The sequence below is a fragment of the Akebia trifoliata genome, chromosome 4 (genome assembly GCF_017979445.1).
Source record: "Akebia trifoliata isolate Shusen 1 chromosome 4, ASM1797944v1, whole genome shotgun sequence".
Taxonomy (NCBI): domain Eukaryota; kingdom Viridiplantae; phylum Streptophyta; class Magnoliopsida; order Ranunculales; family Lardizabalaceae; genus Akebia; species Akebia trifoliata.
This window is the reverse complement of record NC_141378.1, coordinates 10,557,285-10,568,703: the sequence shown is the minus strand read 5'-3', so window position 1 is coordinate 10,568,703 and position 11,419 is coordinate 10,557,285. Positions and strand designations below refer to the sequence as shown.

Here is an 11,419-nt window from a genome sequence, read left to right as displayed (position 1 = left end):
GGTCTTCTCTAGTTGACCATTGGAAAATGAATTAAATGCTTCTTCAACGTTCAATGATTAACTCTTGATTTGTCATCCCAAAAAGTCTTTCTTCATGTATGGTGAATTATTTTAATTTTAATTGAAAGATTGTCTTCCCCGAAAAGCTCTATCTTAAGATTATGGTGAATTATTTTGAACTTTAATGATCGTTTTCAACCATGCCTTCATCTCTTAGAACCTATATCAGATTCCCCATATGTTTTCAAAATGACCATATTTCCCTCTTTTGACCTCAGGCTTCTTCAATAGGTCATTGAAAAACGATCTAAGTGGCTCTTCAATGTGCAACCAAGAACCATTGATTGTTTTTCCTCTACGGTGGAGTGGGATTCACACTACGTCACTTTATTATTTTTCCTCTTCACCTCCTTCAACTATATTCCCTTTTCCTTTCTTCCCTCGCCTTCTTTTAATAACATCTCTTCAATTTTATCATATTTCCTCTTTTACCTTCTTTTAAAAAAATACTCATTTAACTTCATTATCTTTCATCTATTATCCTTTAAGCTCCAAGTGGCACGGGCAAATAAATCACAATAATCTGTCCCACTCCAAGTACAATTGTGAGGTATAAACGCCTCACTTTAGTTATGAACGTTTCACTTTAATTATAGTGGAGTGGGGTCCACACTATTCTATTTTATTGTCTTTCCTCCCTTACGTTTCAATAATATTAATAATACTCTTGTAATTTTATTATCTTTCATCTTTTACCCCTTTAACCTCACAGATGATGCCCATGCTGACCCTACCTTACTCTATTTATCCCTAACAAGTTTTAACATTATTGACTTTTCTTTTCTCTCCTTTTCAAAAATACTTTTTCAATTTTATTGTCTTTTCTTTATTAAATTTTTTTTTAATAATACCCTTCTAATTTTATTGTCTTTCCTCTTCTTTCCCTTAATTCTAAAGATGATGCGTGTGGTAGGCACGTGCAAAACTCTAGTACATAATAAAGAGAGTTGCTACTAGCACACTAACTTTTACATATAGCACACTAAGGCATATGTATACAATTACTTAATTACAAAAGGATTGATGGGTTGTAAGTAAAAGTTGGTGTGACAATATAATTTCTCATAATAAAACACAATGATTGTCGACTCCCCTTTATCTCAATATTTATCCTTATATATATAAAGTATTTCGAGGATAACTTTATTGTCTTTTCTCTTCTCACCTTTCAAGAAGAATACCTCTAATTTTATTGCTTTTCTTCTTTAACCCTCTTTCTTTTCCAAGAAATTCCCTTTAAGTATGTTTTTTTTCCTTTTCTCACATTTTTTAATAATGATTCTCCAACTTTATTTGCTTTCCTTTTCTCCCCCCTCTTTTTCTATAATATCCTTTGACATAAGTAAACTCTGGTATGTTAATAAGAAAACACAACGATGAACCTTACATGAGCTGCATTTTTGTGAGATATATATTCGAATTAGACACAAGCTTAAGGTTGAAGAGTGGTCATTTGGGCTAAGAGGGAGAGAGTGTGTTAGAAGCATCATGCTGAAATGATTGTTCAAGACATTGCATTTCACATTGTGCTGATGTGGAGGTGTGCACAAAATCATAGATGCTTTCCATCATATCTTGAGGAAAATAATCTATGGTTTTGTGCACAAATCCATATCATCGTAGTCATTACAACATTTTTCTTATTAGAATATTATCTTTATAAAGACTTTTTGAAGCCTTATATTGCTTTCATCTTGTCTGAAATTAAAATTTACTAACCAAATCAATTTCGAAAGAGTTGTGCCGGGGTGACACAAAAGGAGACATAGGGGTGATACAATGACGTGGTGGCACGTACATTACCGTAGAATCTTTTCCACGAGATGCCAATAAAAATCTACGACTATGTGCGTGCCGCCATGTCATTTTTATCAGCTTTGTGTCTCCATTTGTGCCATTCCAGCATTTTCCATTTCGAAATGGTACGAAAAACTCCTATCCACAAAGCTATTCCAATGAATTAGAGTTAGAGACAAGGTTTGGGCCCAATAAGGTTCCAATTTGGGTAAAGGGTCCACTATCGATACTGGATCAATCATTTGTGGATCTGATCTGATTGCTCTTTTTGGATTTGATAAAGAGAAATTGAGATTAGCATCCTATCCAACAAGATATTGGATTGAATGAACAACCGGTATCTTGGATAATCAACTAGGACCGACCCAAACCCGATCCATTTATCAACCCTTACCCAAGGGAATTTGGCGTTCTGCGCACCATGGCGCATATTAGCCATTTCTCTCTTTAGAAGTCACACGGATTGCTTTGGTTTTCGAGGACAGAACAGTGGTATTTATACGAGAGAGAGAGACAGAGAGTAGAGAGAGTGGAGAGCAGGAATCGAGAAAGATATGTCGATCACTAACGGATTTGCAGGTCAGTGCCAGAGGAACCCTAATCCCCGTTTTTGTCGTTGTTCTTGTTATGTGGATTTTGATTGAGATTCCTTGATTTTTCTATCTATACATGCGTTTTACTTTCATTTCCTTGTTGGGTTTGTTTATTTCCCCTTGTTTCAATGAAAAATTCCCGTATATTAGGTACCATTTTGGGTTTTGATTCTTTAATAAAGTGGGTTTTGTTATAAAATTTGTGTTTTGTTTCCACTATGGTTCTGTAAATTGCAAACTGTCCGTACGCACTCCACATGTTTGCAGAAATGCTTTTTCATTGGTATCTGAATATTTGCAAGTTTTTTTAATTCGGATTGCATGTTTATAGTTTCCATGTTTGGATTGTCAATTTGGTTGCAAGAAAAGATGTAGTTGAAAATTTTTTTTTAATGAAAAAAATAATTATTTAATCACAAAAATGGCGATAAAATATATTAATGAAGCGAAACCAAACCATCTTCGAGTAATCGAGTTGTTGATATTAATGAGGAAGTTTAGCCCATTTTGGGTTTAACCAACTTAGAAATTGATTCAGCCCTAAATTAAACAGTCTTATAAATCAATATCATTAGTTGTCTGAGGCCACAACGGACAGATTTCTGAGAAAGAAGCTGGGTTTTCCTATATATCTTTAAGTGGCATTAACTTTTTTTACTTCTTAAGTAAGATTTTAGGGGTTTATTTTGTTATAAATAGATGTCATAAGATTTGCAAAAAATAATATAAATTTTATTTTTATAAAAAAGTAACTATTTTTTGAAAATTACAAAAAATAAAAATAAATAAAATGCCTATATGGAAAAACTCTGTTTAATCGACTTTTTTTTTTTTCTTTCGAAAATACCTGTTCAACAAGCTTTTTCATTTTTTTTATTTTTATTTTTATTTTTTTAAATCTCTTCAAATGGTCAGATTTGAGTCGAGGTATTTTTCAAAGCTGTTTTTTCGTGCTACGCTCTTCTACAATTCGGGAGAACCATCACTCAATAGTTGTTCAGGTTTTGGCGGCACACTCTCAACACATGGCTTTGAAGTTTGAAAAGTGGGAGTAACATTACTTAAAATGCGAAAAGCTAAAAAAACAAATTAAACAACTTCATAATGTGAATATAAGGATTCAGAAGTCCATGATTCTTCCCCAAGTGCATAAATTGTTGGGAAAAGGGACGACCGTAGAAGAAATGGCTGAAAAAAGAAATTTACGATTTTAGTACAGACAAAGGTGATGCTCCCACTTTTCAAACTTTGGAATCATGTGTGGAGGATGTGCCGCTGGAACCTAAACAACTATGAGTCATTGTTACTCCCTTGATTATAGGAGATTATAACACGGGAAATGGCGTCTGGAGAAACGTTGGAGGGGAGTTTTTCAGAAGGGAGAAGTGATATGTGTAGGGAAATTATATATATTGTGTAAAATTATAAATCCCTATTCAATGGGCATTTTTCATTGAAATGAATTCAATGAAAAACACACGTTGAACATGCATTTTTCACTGATGGTAATTTTGTTCAAACTTGACAAACAACCTAAACACAAGCCCATTGAGTTGGCGTTTAACGACAAATGCAAGTTGAACAAGCATTTTGTTATCTTCTTTGTGATTCTAAAGATTCTGTACTTTTTTGTATAAATATAGTTATTTATATTATTTTTTTAAATATTCTGTGAGATTTAAGCATCATTTTAAAAATTGAACTGAAATAGTGGTCTGACCGGATAGGGTCAACATTGGTATTGAAGTCGGTCTGGTTCAAATGGAATTGAGGTTCTCTATAGATTCGTCATTGTTTAGAGAATCAGTGGTTCAACCCTTGACCCAATTGAGTGACAGTTTTTTGTGAACTGTTTAAAATTCAAGATGTTGAAATCTTCTCTTTTCTATCAAGTTCTTTTTTAACAAAATCAAACCCTAAAAACAAGTATCAGTTCTCTACATTTGTGAAGTTGTATTTGAGGTCATCTTGACACCGCCTTTTCCTCTCTTTTTAATAAAATTTCAACTTATAAAAAAAGAGAGTATCATTTCTCTACACAAATCTAAAATCAAGAGAGATTGAAAACCTTGATGAAACAACAATTGTTCTTTGTTTACTAGAGATCTTGAAAAGAAGTGTGAGAGTGAGGGACTTGGGTTGTTGATGATGAAGAGCTCGAGAGAGGAATAAAGGATGAGTGAGAATGATTAGGGTTCATTTATAGAGAAAAAGAGATGTGATGTATTGGACCATGACGTCAATACCATTTACCAAACACGCATGAGGATATTGTAGGCTTTTTTAGTGATGGCAATGCAACTGTAATATAAGTAATGGTCTTTTCGAGGGTCCAATGACATTGGAGTATCGAACAAATGGCTAAGATGGGAAGTGAAACACAAGTCTTATAAATGTAAATTAGTTTGGTTCAGTTATCAAAAAAGAATAACACTTACAAAAATAGGCACTTTGTAAGTTAACACTAACAATACTTCTCAAAAAATATATATATTAACACTTACAACCATGGTTAAAATCCCATCAGAAAATAGGCATTTTTTCCTACTGTTAGGACTCTTAGAAATTGGGGAAAAAAAAAAAAAAAAGAAGAATTCGAGAAAAACCATAAAACAATAGGATCCAAGGTTTAAAATCTTGTCTTGAGGCAATGTTTCAGTCATGAGAAAAAGCTGAGATGGTTTCAACTGAAACATTCCAACACAATTGAAACTTTCAATGTTTCGTTCTGGTCTCTTCTGAAACTGGAATGTTCCATTCTGAAATGGATCAAAATTTTGAACCTGCCACATTTATTAAATCTATATATCTCATGTTATCTAGTAGAGACATGTAGACTGGACATTACCATGAAGATTTGTTGTGGCGTTTAATTGATATTGCGATTCTCTTACTGGTTGTACAACAGATAGCTGTCATTGAGTGTTGATTTGGATTGGTCGGCTGGGATATTTTCACAAGAGAACACTTTAATACACATTTTTTTTTTGTTCTGATAAACAGTATACCTTTTTTTTTTTTGCTGGCCTTGTTCACATTTTTTTACTTTTAACAGGGGTGTCAAATTGCTACGTGTTCAAGAGCCGTTTACAGGAATATGCACAGAAGGCTGGAATTCTGACTCCCGTGTATGAAACTTTGAAGGAAGGTCCTTCTCACGAGCCCGTCTTTAGGTCCACTGTGATTGTAGACAACGTTAGATATGATTCTCTCCCGGGATTTTTCAATCGTAAGGCTGCAGAGCAATCAGCTGCGGAAATTGCTCTTATGGAAATAGCAAAATCAGGGAACATGAACGAATCTGTCTCTCATCCAGTCGTAAGTTGCATTTTACCTGCTATAATACTGTATAAAAGTCATGTCTCTTCAGAAGAGATGATTATGTGGATGTTTTTTTTTTTTCGGAGAAATAAAATGGTTTATATGTTAGAAAACGAAAAAAGACTTATATTCCTGTTGTTTCTTGCTTATGGTTATAATTGTAATTTGTGTTTGTTTTTGGTTTTATATTCCCAGGCTTCCATTTTTTTTTTTTTTTTGATCAGTAAAGATAATTTTTTTTTTTTTTTTTAATGTTAAAGAGATCGCTAATATATATATCATGATTTGTGACAAGATATTAAAGAAATTACAACTGCCAGTGCCCGTATCATTGAGACCTTGATGATAGTGATGGTGGTGACATTGTTGGTTGTGTTGACATTGGTGGTTGCAGTGAGAAAAAGGTGAGGGATGAGAGGAAGAAGGCAGGATTAGGGAAAAACAGAAGCACTTGGAAGGAAACTGTTGTCTTTTGGTGGGGTGTTGAGGGGTTGCACACATCAAGTGTTTCTCGCTAGAATTACGTACATGCCCCCTTTATAGGCTTTTCATACCTTCAGCTGTGGCAAAGTACATGCTTTTGGATTGAGATGATATGATTTGGACGATTTCCAACTATGGAGATCATGAGAAGTGTATCTTTCTATAGTTGTTACCTATCACAGTTATATAACTATCTGATTTATAGCTAGCATATCTTGTCCCTGTTAATTAGGTGAAAATCAAGGAACCCTCCTGACTCACAATGAAGGTTTAAAAATATCCTATATCGTCTTGAGTTAATGTTTCGGTCAGGAGAAAAAATAGAGACGCTCTTGAACAAAATATTTGGAGACAACCCAAAACATACACTGTTTCAGTATTGGTGTTTTGTTCTGGTATCAGTCAAAACCAGAATGTTCTGCACTTCTGCTGAAATACTCCAAAATGGAATGAAATGTTAAACCTTGGTCACAACCTTCCGTTCGTGATGTTATTTCTTTATTTGGGACTTCATTATGCCCTTAACCGCTCTCATGTTAAGTGTCAGTCTCTAGATATCGATTTTAAATTGTAAGTTAAGTTTTGGCTCTTGATGGAGTTGAATGGAGTAAACTGATTCATTTTGTTGACCCCAATATCTGGGATAAGGTGGCATAATCAAGCGAGTTGAAGGTATGGATCTTGGGGTGTTGTGATTTTCAGATTGAAACAAACAGAATATAGTTTGGGGACTCGGGTGTCCGTGGCCCCGTTGAGGAGAAACTATCAGATGGAAAAACCAACAAATGAGGGATTTTCTTGTCTTGGATGGATGCAGTCAGGGACATGTTTTCAGGGAAATGACGAATTGCCCAAATTGATCATGCTTCCATGTGATGTGTCTACAGATGGAGCGATGGATATGAGAGGGGTGGGGACTTGGATCAAGCTACCATGTCATGGACAATTTTAGGCATTTTTCGTGCCTATCTTTTTCTTGGGTGGTTGGGACATTGATGACTATCTGATCTCAAGTTTTCGGGTCTTGTTTTTTCAATCGTATGATACTGAGGTGATAAGTGTATGTCAGAGATGGGTTTTGCAATTTTAGGTACCCCGAGGTTTTTAAAAAAAAGAAAAAAGAGAAACAAATTTATGAACTATAATGTTCACCCTCCAAAGACTATTTGTTGGTGCTACTTTGATCAATGAATCTCGTAGCTCATGGCACTTCTAACGGTAGGTACAAATGATCTGAAGAATGTGATCTATTTAGCTATTATTTAACCGAACTGATCTTATAATATTGCAACTATTTTTGTTACCTTGGTTCTATCATCTATAAGTAAGGTGTGATTGATGAGGATGTTGTCCATAGAATTATTGTTAGATTGGTAAATTGGAGATGTGCTTGTAGAGTGTTATGTGACAGACATATACCAATCAAACAGAGGAAAATTTTATGAGTAGACAATAAAACTGCTATGCTTTGTGTGTTGGAAAATCAGGAAACATTAGTAGAAAAACTAAGAAAAATAACATTAGAAATGAAGGCATTTGTGAAAATATAGTGCTAGACTGGCTTGATGTAGTGAGAGGATATGTGCACACGTGGATTAACTGACAACGTTGCCTTGGTCATTTAATGGGGGGGCCAGATTTGTTCAACGATACCAAATTCTGGGGGATCAAGCTTTGATGATGTTCATGTTCATCAATTGGAAATCAAGACAAACTGAGCATGACCTTGAGATATGAAGACACTTGATCTCATTCCATTATGTATATGTCGAATCATCTCGCTCCATATGTATGGATATTGTTCATGCAGCTTGTTCCCAACCTAATAAAATAAGTACTTTTAAGTTGAACATTGTACATGCACACTCCCAAGGCCAAGTCAAATTACCTTTTTAATCCATACAAAAATAATTTATTAAAGGTGCATCAATGTCTCAAAATACAACAGGGGGGACAGAGAGTCTTATTCAGTCATAGGACCTACACCAACTAAAGAAAATAAAATAAGTCCAAATCTATAAATCTGCTCCTCCTACCTAAAAGTAAAATTGTTTAAGTGACACCCCATGAAATTGGCCAAGGAGGAGACCACTTATTGTTCTCCCTCTTTAGGATCGATGGTTATCTCTTTCTTTGTGTCCATTAGAAATGGAGACATGGGGTATTGCTTCCTTTCTTTTCAGAACCATCGAGGGACAATTGAGAGGGAGATAGTGACTGAGTTCTTTTCCTCTTGTTCTCATTACAAGGACAATGGATCAAGGATCCAACCTCACAAGTAATGGGATAATTTCTTGGTTTTCTTACCAAAAGTTCAAGATGAACTTGTGAGTTTGGTCTCTATCTCCAATGACTTTAATCCCATCAATGTGCTGAAAATAAATTAAAATTGGTGATTTGCCAAGTGTAGAAGGATTAGAAGGAAGAATGAGAAATTCAATTCTTCAAGAGTCTTGAGATGATTTTAGTAGAATGTCCCTTACAAAAATTGTTCTCCTCCCTTTTCTTTCTGATCTCCCCTATTTATAGGCTCATAGGGGGATCGATTGTACAGAAAATTACAAGAAAGGACTCAAAAATGACCGATCAATCGCTTTATGATCAGATTGTTCGTTATGATCAGAGCGATCGCTCTATCCTTAGAGTGATCAGAAAATGTTTTGATCTTGATTTTACCTTTATCTTCTTGAATTTTCTTCTAATTTCTTCAATTCTCCTTGTTGCTTGCTTGTGCATCCATTGGTGACCAAAGGTGTCTTAGTTTCGACACAAATCTTGGTGGGCCAAATGCATTGTACAACACTTATACGAAAAGGATTTAACTTAAACGACTAAAATCTCCAAGGTTTTGAAGGTATAAGCATTCCTTACTTGGGTGCACTATAGACATGTCGAAGAGATTAAAAGACAAAAAAAGAGTAAGCAAAGGAACAATAAATGAGGAGACGAACAACTCTCTTCCACGTTCTTGCACAATGTGGTCTTCTGTGTTCTTACACATATTTGAAATCTTGAGTCCTGTTAATAAGTGCATCTTGATTTTGGTGTTCCTTAAACAAAACATCCACATTTCTGCATGGCTAGTTTCCTCTTAAAGCTTATTGGAAGCATAAAAAAGTTAAAATGAGATGAGTAAAGTAAATAAATAAATAAAAAGGTAAGTTGGGCAGTGTTTTGTAGGCTGCCTTTTATTAGGTAAGATGGGTTCTGTCCCAATACCTCAAGGTTTAAACAAAGCATGTGGTTTTGGTTCCATTATTAGATCAACTTTTTTTCCTCGCTTATGGAGTGCACAATACATGATGTAGTTTACTATCTTTGCAAGGTTACTGGTTTCCTGACCTAGTGTTGGAAATCATCACTTTTTTATTATAACCATAACTTGTGTTCTTGATTGCTTGTCTAAACTCTTTTTTTTGTGTTACAGCATGAAACAGGCTTGTGTAAAAACCTACTCCAGGAATATGCACAGAAGATGAATTATGCAATTCCATCTTATGTGTGTCACAAGGATGAGACACCTGGAAAAATGCCGTTTTTTTCTTGTACTGTTGATATTGGTGGGATTCAATACATTGGTGCTGCTGCAAGAACCAAAAAAGAAGCCGAAATCAAAGCTGCCCGGACTGCTCTCTTGGCTATCCAATCAAATACGAGTGGATCTGAAGTGAAACCCATTGGAAGCTCTAATCTCACAGTTGTCCCAAGCAAAAAGAAGGGGTCTGAGTCAGATACTACACAAGGGGAAACCACAAAATCTCTCAAACCAAAGAGAGCTAATTTGAAAAGGAGATGGGCAAAAAGGAAATTTGCTCGGAACAAAAACTCAACCGAGCAAGTAATTGGCGGCAACATGGAAAATACTTCGCTAATCCAATTTGAATATTCGGGAATGTTGGAAGCAAATACTGATGTTCATGGTGGTATTCAACATGTTGGATCGGACCAAAACCAAAACGATACATCTGGGATCCAAGTTGAGGATTCGGCAAGGTTCGCAATGGAAACATATCAAAATTCATCTGTTACGGAAACAGAAGGTGATTCCCAAAATGGGCAAGCAACATCTTTAGATTTTAACCAAAATGAACCAGTAAATTCTAGTACAAGAATTTGGTCCGGGGTCCAAATCAAGGATTTAGTTACGTTTGTCACTGAGGTGAATAAAGTCACTGGAGTTGGACAGGTGGGTCAGATGATGTCAACGGAGGCTCCAGCTGTAACGGGTGACGATCTGATCTCCAAGAATGGTGTACTAGGTTCAAACCAAACCGAAGATGGAATAAGGGCAGAAGGTGAAAAACAAGGCGTAGAGACGGCAATTAATACCTCTCAAGATGTGTACCAATCAGAATTTTGGTCCCAATGAACCAAACTTAGAAGGATTTATTTATGGATGAGAAGACAGCGAGCTGATTAATAGTTTCACCAATGCTCATTCGGCTTCGGTTTGTTAGATTAGATATATATGATTCTAATCCCCTTGATCTGCTTCATGGGTTTGCCTACAAATTTTTTTTTTTTTTGAATTATTGAGCTAGAAATAAGGATCCAACATAGAATTGTTCTAGTGATTAATGTTAAATCTTTATTCTGAAGAGAGATATTAGGTAGTGTTGATTCTACCATACTTATGTTAGTTCCTTCTCTAGATCACACAGAGATTCTATTGTGACACCAGTTTTTTGCTAATGCTACTCCATTCATATGTAAATCACCAAAGACTTGCATACATCTTGAGGTGGCGTTAGCAAAAGTTGGTGTGACAATAGCTGCTCTCTTATAAACCTTAAAATTTCAGCCATTGGGCCCCATGCAGGAACATCTTTAACCGAAAATCAGCTCGATCGTATTATTTTAACCATCTGATACTAGCGGAATGCAGTTGGTTGAATGGTTGGGATCATCTGATAGGATTGTACTTTTTGATCCAAGAAATATTCTAGGTGGGGTCTACAATTTGAACAGTTTAGATTGATGGTAATATTGTCATATTGAATTGGTGAGGAAGATACTACTATAAGTATATGGTGGGATGGTCTTACATATGATGTCGATTGTTCTATTTATTCTAAGTAATGTTCTCTTTCTCTCTCTCTCTCTATTCTCGACTTTGGACTAATATTGAGTTGAGTTTCCAGGTTCCTAATGAACATTACTGAAAA

At 35.3% G+C, this 11,419-nt stretch overlaps 1 protein-coding gene across 1 annotated transcript; it reads left to right on the top strand.

Moving 5' to 3' along the window:
- The first annotated feature begins 1,904 nt into the window (after positions 1-1,904).
- On the top strand, positions 1,905-10,892 carry LOC147403708 (uncharacterized). Its single transcript, XM_086439401.1, has 3 exons — positions 1,905-2,436; positions 5,506-5,768; positions 9,682-10,892. Exons 1-3 carry the CDS (start codon positions 2,412-2,414, stop codon positions 10,621-10,623), a joined length of 1,230 nt encoding a protein of 409 aa, XP_086295527.1. The 5' UTR covers positions 1,905-2,411; the 3' UTR covers positions 10,624-10,892.
- The last annotated feature ends 527 nt before the right edge of the window (positions 10,893-11,419 follow it).

Bases quoted from the DNA above. Each gene is read 5' to 3' on its own strand.
- LOC147403708 (XM_086439401.1), top strand. From the start codon at position 2,412: ATGTCGATCACTAACGGATTTGCAG. The intron at 2,437-5,505 runs GTCAGTGCCAGA...TACTTTTAACAG, and splicing joins GATCACTAACGGATTTGCAG to GGGTGTCAAATTGCTACGTG. The intron at 5,769-9,681 runs GTAAGTTGCATT...TTTGTGTTACAG, and splicing joins AATCTGTCTCTCATCCAGTC to CATGAAACAGGCTTGTGTAA.